General features: G+C 45.4%; 2 protein-coding genes across 5 annotated transcripts in view; one reads left to right on the top strand and one right to left on the bottom strand.

Moving 5' to 3' along the window:
- Positions 1 to 12,159, top strand: part of IST1 (IST1 factor associated with ESCRT-III) — a 578,781-nt gene that overhangs the window by 285,680 nt on the left and 280,942 nt on the right. The gene's annotated exons all lie outside the window — the stretch shown is intronic.
- PHLPP2 (PH domain and leucine rich repeat protein phosphatase 2) overlaps positions 1 to 12,159 on the bottom strand; it is a 147,197-nt gene that overhangs the window by 41,510 nt on the left and 93,528 nt on the right. For 3 of the 4 annotated variants that reach the window (XM_050922906.1, XM_050922903.1, XM_050922904.1), the window contains exons 8-10: positions 9,075 to 9,305; positions 8,020 to 8,222; positions 5,046 to 5,106 (exon numbers count right to left, since the gene is read on the bottom strand). In XM_050922906.1, the coding sequence (XP_050778863.1) occupies positions 5,046 to 5,106; positions 8,020 to 8,222; positions 9,075 to 9,305 (495 nt within the window). The remainder of the gene's footprint in view (positions 1 to 5,045; positions 5,107 to 8,019; positions 8,223 to 9,074; positions 9,306 to 12,159) is intronic. The other variant, XM_050922905.1, reaches the window with a different exon arrangement.

The following is a 12,159-nucleotide window of genomic DNA, read 5'->3' on the forward strand; positions in this document are numbered from 1 at the left end:
GGGAAATGTTCATTTTCCTTTCATGCTAGTCTGTTCTGTTACGAGATGCTTCACTCTCTTCACTGCTCTCTTCTCTTTCAAAAGAAGAACTGTGCTTTACCTCTGCCCACAAGATATGAGAAAGGGGCTGAACAGAGTTGTCCAACAGAAGAGAATTCAGCCGAGGAACTGCAACTTGCACTCTCTCTCAGAGCACCAACATAGGAAAGCCTCTGTGTTTCAGGAAGCATCCTCAGAAGAAACTTTTGCTCTCACTCCTCTTATCCAGAGGCCTAATCAATCCTAAACTCAGACTGGCATCAGGTTCTACTTTATGTTCATGAAAATCCAGGCAGACTATTTCTATCAAGGAGCTATAGCCATGAACCATAGGTCTCAATCTCACCAATTTAGCCTTTCCAAATCTATTTTCTAATTTTCTCAGCTGACTCTATACTAAGGGAAAGTATAAATCAACAAAATGAGAGAATGTTGTTCTGATAGCATGGGGTGAGGGGAGGTGTAACTTGAGAACTTTGCAGCCTAGATGTGAAACAATTAGAACAGGGCAAAGTCTATGGAGCTAAACTTGCCATAAACCCTAAGAAACTGAGGCAACGATTAGATTAGACCTCTCAGTAACCAATTCCCCCTCTTCTGAGACAATCTGGCTAAGGGGGGAAACACAGGGTTATCTGACTACTTGAAATTTTACAAATAAACGTTCAGCCGTAACCGCACCCAGACCTCATATAGCAACTGACATACTCAAAGCACTTTTCAAACAAAGTATTTACCCCTTCCCTGGGAAGGGGAACACTTAATATGAAGTGCAAAGAGGTTAGTTACACGTACAATACTGATGTTCTTAAAGGTGTAGCATGTCTTCATATGCCACAGTTGGTCTTTGCATGCCCAGTGCTCATGCATTAGAAAACTTTCTAGTTAGCAGTGTTGGTTGGGGTGGCGTATGTACTCTTCATATCCTTGTGCATTCTAGTGAGAGTATAAAGGGCAGACTCACCCAACTACATTCAGTTCCTTTGCCATCTTTAGTGGTTTGTGAAGACTCTGAAGCAGCAAGGATGGCAGGTGGGTGATGAAATACATATACAGACTACACATCTCAAAGAACCTCAATTACTTTACAGGTAAGTAGCCTCTTTTCTTCTTTGAGTGGTAGCCTGTGTACATATTCCACAGCTAATGACTCTCAAGCAGTAGTTCTCATTGGAGTCAGTAATGAGGAGCCTAGGCAAAGAGAGACTACAGCACAGTCCCTCTCTAAGTGGATGAGACTCTCCAATTGGACCCACCAGCACCGTATTTCCAGGCTATGTGAGAATAACTATACTAGCTGAAACAGGTCTCTTGCTGAGAGTTCATTTGACTGCCATATCAGTCATCCATCCACCAAGTGATCAATCAGTATTTGCATACTCAATGGCAAACGGATTCCTAAGGGGCGTCTCTAGACTGTCTATCATTTAGGGATCCACTCCCTATGTGGGATCTTTACTTGGCTCTCTCAAAAGTCATGGATGCTCCTTTTAAGCCTATGGTCATGTGTCCCCTGTGAGGAATGGCACATTATAACCACTGTTGCCATGGCCCTGAGGACCATGTCCACAACGTCCAATGCTGCCTGTAGAGCGGTCTTGGCAACCAACTGCCCGTCAGGATGGCTTAGAACTCACTTCTGAACTCCTGCACCAGTTGTCAATAAAACATTCCACGGAAACACCAGCCAAGGCAGTCATATTTTGCTATGATTGCTTGACAGTTCAATATCCTTATTTGGTGGCTCAAGGTTGAGTACAATTTCCTACCAAGAAAGTCTAGGCTCCTTACACTTGCAACCAAATTCTGGTAGCCATGGCACATTCTCTCATTTGAAACAATCACTACTAGTGATCTCTGTACCAGGTATGAACAGGACAGCACCTGATACTATCAGCCTAATTTGAGGTTGGTGCTAATGATGCTGGAGTCTGTCACAGGGTCTTTGCAGGATCTAGTAGGTCCTTGTTTATCATGATTGCTACGCAACATGGTACCGATATATGTAATATATTGAGCAGCCTGTGCAGTGTGCCATGTACTTCTTTGGTGGGAATCTCTTTAGTTGCTGGTATATGCCTCATCAAGTCCTGGATGATTTATGGTCTTCTGTAATGACCATCACTTGGTGTGGTATAAGCGACTCGTCCAGTGATTGAGCTCAGTGGTTTGAGCATTGGCCTGCTAAACCCAGGGTTGTGAGTTCAATCCTTAAGGGGGGCCACTTAGGGAACTAGGGTAAATATTTGTCTGGGGATTGGCCCTGTTTTGAGCAGGGCATTGGAGTAGATGACGACCTGAGGTCCCTTCCAACCCTGATATTCTATGATTCTAAGACAAATTAGCTGGTATCAGCTACTCTGGGTTTTGTGGTTGTAGCATGGGAGAAGGCTGCTGCTGTCTGTGGTTCTGAACTCTGGGTGGGGTTAGTACTATACTCAGGGTTAGTACTGTACTCATGCCTGGGTCAGACCTATGGTCCACCTAGCCCAGTATCCTGTCTTCTGACAGTGGCTTGTGCCAGACGCTTTGGAGGGAAACAAACAGAACAGGGCAATTATCAAATGATCCATCCTGTCATCCACTCCCAGATTTTGGCAGTTGGAGGTCAGGGACACCCTGAGCATGAGTGCCATGATGGACCTATCCTCCATGAACTTATCTAATTTTTTTTAGAACCCAGTTATACTTGAGGCCTTCACAACATCCCCTGGCAATGAATTCCACAGGTTGACTAGGCGGTGTGTGAAGAAGTACTTCCTTATGTTTGTTTTAAACCTGCTGCCTATTAATTGCATTGGCTGACCCTGGTTCTTGTGCTATGTGAATGAGGATGAGAAGTAGTTTTCTTCTGTGAAAGTGTGTGCCCTCCCAGTTGGTGCTGAAGGTACCGATCTAGCTGGCCTTGAGAATCATGGAGGCAACAGTGCTGACATTGTTGGTTCCCGGAACTGGGACAGCATCAGCGGGGAGGGCCATATCAAAAGTCCAGGTAAATCCCTAGAGGTGCTTCCTAGAAGATGAGGAGGATTTTAAGGATACCTTGGGAGGTTTTGAAGAGGCCACCAGCACTGAGTTTGATGACCTCCAGTCCCCTGAGAGTCTCAATGTCTGGCAGCCAGGATCAGAGTCTCGGCGCAGAGACTGCTCCATCAGGAAGGCCCTTAGGTGGGACTCCCTCAACTGCGGGGTCGCTTTGAGAAGGGCATAAAGATTTTGCAATGGTCTGAAACGTGTTCCTTGCTGAAGTGGAACAGACCCCTTGCATGATCGTCGTTCAGGAGATAATGGCCTTATATGAGGGGCAGCTCTTAAAGTCTGAGGACTTGTGGTCTCCCAGGCAGGCAATCAGTACCAAACTTTCAGTGAAGGAGAAGTCCTTTCTTCGCTGAAGTTTGGAAGTTTGGAAAAAGTAAAAACCTAACACTATTACTAACTGCCAACTATAAGAACTATGCACAATGGGAAACAGGTACGTTTGCTCCAAAGGTGAGCTGCTCTGACCCATGCCACAAGCAGTAAGAAGGAACTGGGTGTGGTTGGATAGCTCCATCTTCTATATTCTTCCTGGAACAAATGGGGATGTGAAGGAAGCATGTATCACCCTCATGGATGCTGCTGAATAGAAAGTTGAGACATGTGCATACTGGACAAGCAAACACCAACTGTTGAATATGTATACAGACTATCACTCAAAGAAGAACTATATCCCTCCCATTTCCTCTAGAAGGCAGGAAGAAGAACATTTGGACATTACGGAATTTGCTTCATGAACTTAGAGAAATCATCTGATGAACTGAAAGCTCCCAACACCATCAAGAAATGGGACTAAGGGCTTGTCTACATAGGAAGGGTATACAGGTAAAGCTATGGTATGAATTAAATTGATACAGTTCATAGACTCACAGACTTTAAGGTCAGAAGGGACCATTATGATCATCTAGTCTGACCTCCTGCACAATGCTGGCCACAGAACCCTACCCATCCACTTCTATAACAAACCCCTAACCTATGTCTGAGTTATTGAAGTCTTCAAATTGTGGTTTGAAGACCTCAAGCTGCAGAGAATCCCCCAGAAAGTGACCCATGCCCCACGCTGCAGGGGAAGGCGAAAAACCTCCAGGGCCTCTGCCAATCTGCCCCGGAGGAAAATTCCTTCCCGACCCCAAATATGGCGATCAGTTGAACCCTGAGCATGTGGGCAAGACTCACCAGCCAGCACCCAGGAAAGAATTCTCTGTAGTTATACCGGTATAACTCTTCATGTGGACACACTTACTCCAATACCAGAATGCCTTTTTGCAGTATAGTTAATATTGCTTTGGAAGAGGTTTAAAGTAAACAGAAAAACCCCACTCTCGTTCTGGAAGAGAAATCCCCGATAGGCAGTTATAGTAGTTTCCATACTGGTTTAATTACACCAGCATACTGACAAAACTTTCCCATACAGACAAGCCAAATCCAGTCATTGCTGTGTTTAACTCCAGAAGCATATTTACCTCCTACATGAACAGAGCTTCTGAGGCATGAAAACTCAGGCATTGGCATTTATGTTGACCCCTTGAACTGTGGTAGAATTCCCATGAAAGCCAACATGCACATGGGGGAAGGGCATGCTATAGGGCTGAGCTCTAAGGAACAAAGATTTCTCTTCCAAAGGCAAGTTTTGGGGATGGAAGAGGCCTGAAATGACAAAGTGGCATTTAAAATGAACAGGACAGAAAAATCCAGCTGAGCATCCTTTCAGAGACAGAAGAGCAGAAGGCTTTGAAGAGACGGATCCCATGCAACAGTGGAAGTCACTATACAAAGACCTTTGATAGATCCATGCAAAACATAGATTTGAGAATGATCAAGTTTCTCCTTGTAATTTCCCAAGAAGCCTAGGGAGAGTGCCTGTGTCACTCAATACACGCGGCCCAGGACTTGGATTCCAGAGAATCTGCAGGAAATGGTCCAGGCCCCCCAGGATTTCACTTTGTATCCTTTTGTGTGTTGTCACTTACCGGGAGATTTCTAGGCAGGTCAGCAGACTAGGGACAGGATAAACATTTATAGTCATCAGACCTGATCAAATAAAGCAAACAGTAATGAGTCCAGACTGCTAGAAGGGGAACAACAGAGACACAAACACTGTTTCCCAGAAATATACTAGGGTAGATATCAAGTGCCAACCCTTCAGGATGACCAGATAAGGCTGGAAAATCTCTAGTGCCCAGACAGACATTTGTTGCATCTGCAGATAGGAAAAGCCCATGGTATGAAGAGCCAGGCTGCAGTTCTTCTCTCCTCAGGTATCAGAACTACATATTTCTCTAAAACGGTATTCCAAAAGATTATTATTTCTACTGCAGTGGTTATAGGATTCTTTTCTCTAGTATGATGCAGCGCAGCACACAGGGCAGCAAGAGAACCGTTCTCACTCTTTCAGGAACTGCAGCAAAATGAGAATAACGTGAGGGCATGTACCATTTAATCAAAGCACCAGAGGCAGGATTGCTCTGGAAAGCTAGTGAACATGGCAAATCAAAAATGATCATTCTTGCTACAACCCAACATCAGTACGTTAAAAAACAATGTCACAGACTAAAGCGAGAATCTGCACAGACATCCTTCCATTTGTAACTCTTATTTAAAAGATGCTACAGAAATGCACTTCCATTTCTTCTTCTCCCTGGGAAAAGCATGATGAACTAGAGAGAAGTGTCAGTAAATTCTACCAGTCAGGAAAGTTCACTTTGCTGCAGGAGGCTGTACTCAGTGGAAGGCTCATCAGCCTAGATAAGTGAGGCACAGCCTAACTAAAAAATTGAAAAGCTAATTCCCAAAAGCTACATTTTTTGTATATATAGAGAGAGATGCTTAAGGACAGTTAAGCACGTCCATAGATAGTAACAAAAGTCCACAAGAAGCTCTTATAATTTGATTTACATTTTTCACATTATTCTCTCCATCTCAGTACTGAAACACAATGCTAGAAAATGTAGTGCTGCAGGTGAGATTCAAATCATGGTGCAGGCATTGGTGCCTCAGGAAGCTGCCTTGTTACAATGGCAACGTATCGTGCACAGGAGTCACTTTATGAGGGTGTTGCAGTGGTAACCACGGCTTGGTGAGGCCATGGCAGGATTGCAGCCATTAAGGTCACTTCTGAGAGTGGGGCTGCAGGTGGATCCCCCCCAGCACTGACACAGTAGGGCTCTGTCAATCGGTTTCTTCATTTCACCAGGTGGGTACCCAGAAGTCACCTACTACAAGACAGGCCCAACAAAGAAAGTAACAGAACGCCACTAGCCATCACCTGCAGCCCCCAACTAAAACCTTTCCAGTGCATCATCAAGAATCTACAACCTATCCTGAAGGGTGATCCCTCACTCTCTCAGACTCTGGAGGACAGGCCAATCCTCACTTACAGACAGCTCCCCAACCTGAAGCAAATACTCACCAGCAACTATACACCACACAACAAAAACACCAAACTCTGCTACAAACCCCGGTGCCAACTCTGTCCACATAGCTATTCAATGGACACTATCATAGGACCTAATCACATCAACCACACCATCAAGGGCTTGTTCACTGGCACATCTACTAATGTGATATATGCCATCATGCGCCAGCAATGCCCCTCTGCCATGTACATTAGGCAAACCGGACAGTCTCTACGCAAAAGAATAAAATGGACACAAATCTGACATCAGGAATCATAACATTCAAAAACCAGTAGGAGAACACTTCAATCTCCCTGGTCACTCAACAACAGACCTAAAAGTGGCAATTCTTCAACAAAAAAAGCTTCAGAAAAACACTCCAATGTGAAACTGCAGAACTGGAATTAATTTGCAAACTGGATACCATCAGATTAGGCCTGAATAAAGACTGGGAGTGGTTGGGTCATTACAAAACATAAACCTAATTTCCCCAATACTAATTTCCCCCTAATGTTACTCACACCTTCTTGTCAACTGTCTGAAATGGGCCATTCTCATTATCACTTCAAAAAGTCATTCCCCCCCCCCCCCTTGATATCCTGCTGTTAATTGATTTGTCTAGTTAGATTGACCTCACACTTGGTAAGGCAACTCACATCTTTTCATGCATTTATACCTGCTCCTGTATTTTCCACTCCATGCATCTGATGAAGTGGGTTCTAGCCCACGAAAGCTTATGCCCAAATAAATTTGTTAGTCTCTGAGGTGCCACAAGGACTCGTTGTTGTTGTTACTGATCAAGGTATTCCTGGCAGCAAGAAATAATGGATAGACAAGTGTCCAGTAGGGATTACAGCTATCATTAAGATCCTAAAAACTGCACCTGCTGTTTTATAACTTTAAAAACCAGAATATGGGCATGTGCCCATGAAGCCACGTTCCCATGACTGTTAACTTTTAGCCTCCTTCTCCTTCTGTTTGTTGCACATACTTGGTTGGATAATCTTACCCGAGACGGCAGGCTCTTTAGGGAAGAGTTAGTCTCTTATTCTATCTGCGAACCACTTTGTAAAATGAGTTGTTGATCTGATTGGATATTACACCTCTACCCCGATATAATGCAACCCTATATAACACGAATTTGGATATAAGGTGGTAAAGCAGTGCTCTGGGGGGCGGGGCTGCGCACTCCGGTGGATCACCTATAACGCAGTAAGATTTTGTTGCTCCTGAGGACAGCGTTATATTGGGGTAGAGGCGTACAAGTAAATAAAATACTACACCATCAACAATACTAATACCAAGAGAAGAGGCCCTTTCTGGATGGAGCAAAGGAGCAGAACAAGCTTCTGTGGGATAATCCCTTGGGCTGCTACTGTTTCCATCTTTAAAGTGGCCACTGCTCCACAGGATATTAAGAGTAAAGCTGAACTCTAGGGAGCCGCCAACCTGTGTTTAGAGCAGCTATGTTTCTGTGTGGGGGTGACAGGAGGGCTCTCCCTGAGTCTGGGGAGGGAGCAGGCAGGCGAAGGAGATACAATGGACATACAGTTGGTGTTGGCATAGAGGGCCCGAAGGGAGAAGCCACTCAGAGTCAGTTCCCTCAGCTGATTCCGCTCACAGTGCAGCTGCTCCAGACAGCCAAGGAAGCTCAGATCCAGGTCAGTCAGCTGATTGTCTCGCAAATCCATGTGGGTCACAGATTTGTTCCCCTCCAGGCTGTCAACAGATAATCTCCTCAGGTGGTTCAGCCTAAACACTCAGAGATAAAAGATAAAGGATCAGCGATAAGGACATTGAACTGTTTTTGGGGGGGTGGGGGACAGAGTGAGATGCTGGCAGGAGAGAGAAGTGGGAAACAAAAGGAGGGACATGGGGCAATCTGGAGACCAAACTCATGATAGAGGAGTGGAGGGGTGAGTGAGGTAGAGGAAGGGTCCTGGTGAAGGGGGATTTTCTGGGAGGAGTACAGACAGTACAGTCCCAACGTCTGTTCACCCACTATTCATTGTTGCATTAAGTATTGGCTCTACTCAGTTTCTGAGCACCTTTAACAGTCAGGAGATGCTGAGGGCAGCTTCCAGAGGCTAACAGATGAAAGGTCTGGTTCTGGGACAGAGAGCTGTATTGTGCACGGTCACACAGGAACCTGGGAAGGCACTTGCTATACATGTTAATTCAGCTATAAGATTTTCATGTCTCTTAACTGATCAGAAGTCTCACTATGTCTTTCTAAGGATGAAGCAGACCATTGCTGAAGGAATGTTCAGGCTAGAAATCAGTAACTGTCTCATCTCCAGAGAAGCAAGTGAGGCAAGGCCAGGCGAGCTGGTGAGTTCCCTACTAAGGAGTGGCAGAGTAGCAGCACTGAACAGCAGAGGACTGGTCAGTGCTCAGTGACCTCAGCCACAGCACAATTAGCCTGCCTTTCTCTGAAATACCCTCCAAAGTGGAATTTCCCAAGCTGTGAAAATACCAATAAGAACACAACCACCCAGGACGCCTCCTAAGACATGCGATAGCATTTATACAGCTTCCTTTGCTGGAAGTGGGGTTGAGAAGCACTCTGGCTGATGTATGTCAAAGCACCTAGAGTGCACCTACCTAAGATCCACATATCTGATGTGGCTCATCCTGTTCAACACTCCAAGGTTCAGGGTTTCCAGCTGGTTCCCTGCCATGGCCAGTTTGTCCAAGGCAGTGAGTTTCTCACAGACCACTGGCACCTCACTGAAGTTGTTGAAGGAAAGCCCGAGGGAGCAGAGCTGCTGCAGGTTTCCCAGCTCTTCTGGCAAAGATGTGAGGAAATTCCCATCAAGACATAAGGTCTGGAGACTGTGGCAGGCAAAGGGAAAAAGAGAAACATTCATGGATGGAGAATTGAGTCACCTGTTTAACATTGTCAGTGAATTTATACACTGGCCAATTACAGCTTATTATTTCCCATAGCTAACTGTGATTTGTTCCTAGAGTTGTAAGGTTATTACATGATTTATTATTCAGTTAATATGCTTGAGTTCTAAAATTGGATGTGTAAAATATAAATGCTCCGGATTAATATTTCACTTGTGTAGTTAAGCTTCTAGTTATATGAATCAGTGGAAGTTAGCATAAGCAAAGCGTAATTACATTGTAACTGTAGAGTATTTATTCGACAGGCAAGATGGGTGAAGTAACATTATTGGACCAACTTCTGCTGGTGAAAGAGAAGCTTTAAGAGCTTACACAGAGCTCATCTTCAACTCTGGGAAAGTTCTAAGAAGCCATGTCTACACTATACAGTTTTGTCTACAAAAGTCAGCTTTCGTCAACAAAACAGTGGAGGTGAAGACACTGCAATGCTCCACCTGCCAACTCCCCTGCTACGCTGACATAATAAAAGCACCTGGACGAGAAGCATAGAGCTTTTTGCGACGAAGTTAGAGCGACATAATGTTAGTGTAGACACTGCATTGCTTATGTCACCCTAAGTGGCCTCCAGGTAGTGTCCCACAATGCCCATCATGACCGCTCTGGTTTGAACTCCGCTGCCCTGCAGCCAGGTACACAAGCATGCATCCCTCCCCCTGTATAGCCCCGGAATTTTTGAAATTCCTCTTCCTGTTTGCTTGGTGTAGATAGCTCACATACCATCTTCCCAGCTGACCATGGTGGGTACCTGCAGCAAACACACTCCCGCCTGGAGTACACTAGAGTTGTCGGATCTCTGGGGAGAGGAGGCTGAGCAGTCGCACCTCTGCTCCAGCCATAGGAACTTTGATACCTATGGGCAAATTACTTGTGGCATGGAGCTTAAGGGGTATGAGAGGGACATGCAGCAGAGCCGTGCAAAGATCAAGAGGCTGAGACTAATCACCAATCTAGTGCATTGCCAAAGAAATGCCACTTCTACCAGGAGCTGCATGCCATCCTCAGCAGCAACCTCACCTCTACCACCAAGACCCTTGTGGATACTTTGGGGAGGCTGGAAGCAGAAGAGTGAATCCCGAGGATGAAGTGGTGGACAAGGAAGTGGAGTTGGAGGAGGATGGGGGAAAGGTAGTAGAGATGTCTGGGGGTGTGGCAAGCCAGGACTGCTTTTAACTCCAGGGGGGTCTAGGTAGCCCCAGCACTCTGGCACACCTGATGCAGGAGAGGGGAGCTCCAGTAAATACTCATTGTGCTTTGATACTATAGGAAGAAATGAGGTACAGCTATATTTTTTTTTCAAATGGTAGAAGAGGGATAGAAATAACCAACAGTAGCACTATTTGCATCTGCTTCTCATTTCCCTGTGCACCTAGACAGAGGAGACACGACAGAAGTTTGCTGATGCACACTGGGATATGCCAGGAATTCTCCGTACTGATCTCTAGGAAACTTTTGTGGAGGTACTCTGCAATCCTCTAACAAAGGTTCCTTGGGAAGGCTGCCTTATTTCTTCCCCCACAGTAAGTAACTTTGCTATGCTAACTGGCAATTACTTCTATAGGCACCAAAGCAGCACAAGGCGAGCTGCATACAGAGTCAGCCTGCAGCTGCACACATGCAGAAGCTGCACCCTTGCATCCCTGGTTACCCTGAGGAGTGAGATATCAGCTTCTATCACTCCTGCCTTTGGAAAATGGTGCCAGTACTCAGAATAGTGTCCCTAGGCGTTTGTAGTTATCCCCCTCTGAAACCCACCTGCCTTTTGTCCCATCTTGCCTCTTTCCCCCTGTGCCAAACTCACCATGGTTAGGGCTCTCGCTGTGCTGTGGGCCTGCTATGGGAAAACGAGAAAGTAGTGTGTGTAACTTGAAAGGAATGAAGGCTGTGAGTGCACTCATAATAGTGCCTCTGTTTATTGTTTCTTTAGCTTCTTCAGATGTGGCCTTGAGGGTCTATTCCTGCCCACCAGCTGAGCGGCACTGTCTGATAAGGAGACGAACCAGTATGAGTAAGGGAGAAATGGTCAGGGAGGTGCTGCAATTGTCTGATGCTGCTGATAGCGAGCAGAGAGCATTGACAGAGGCTGTAAATGAAAAATTGAGAATGGATAGCCAGGAAAGGAAACAGGGACAGGAGTGGATGATACAGCTGCTTGAGGGCCAACTGGACTTGCTGAGGTCCCTGATTGTGCTGCAGGCAGAACACATCCATGCTTGTCTCCCCCTGCAACCCAAACAGAAACACCTTCTATGCCTTCCCCAAACATTCCCAACACACCCATTCTTCGCGTGTTCCTGGTCCGTCGCAGTACCCCATGCACTCCACCCAGGAACATATTTCACAGTGATAGCTGGACATACACCCAGCTGTGAAATCCTCATTGTAAAAAGTGCTCTTCATTGTCATGCCCCTTGTAGGTAACAGAAATGTTTGTATAGCTGTTAAATAAAAATGTACTTATACAAAGAAAACGAATCTTTATTGGTCTACTACACATGGTGGTTGCTGCTGAAATTCATACATAATAGCAATCACTGCATCTGCAAAGTAAAATTAATGCACACACAGCAATCATTATAAGGCTCATATTACAGTGCAAGAAAGCAATGCCTGGCTCAATTCATTACAAAAAGTCATATTACTGGGGCTCATTGTCAAAATTCTCCTTCAAAGCCTTCCTGATTTGAACAGCCGCCTGTTAAGCCCCTCTAACAGCCCTGGTATGTGGCTGCTCAAAAGCAGCTTCCAGCCAATACACCTCAAGCCTCTACCCTCTAGG

Source organism: Gopherus flavomarginatus, chromosome 14, assembly GCF_025201925.1.
Source record: "Gopherus flavomarginatus isolate rGopFla2 chromosome 14, rGopFla2.mat.asm, whole genome shotgun sequence".
Taxonomy (NCBI): Eukaryota; Metazoa; Chordata; order Testudines; family Testudinidae; genus Gopherus; species Gopherus flavomarginatus.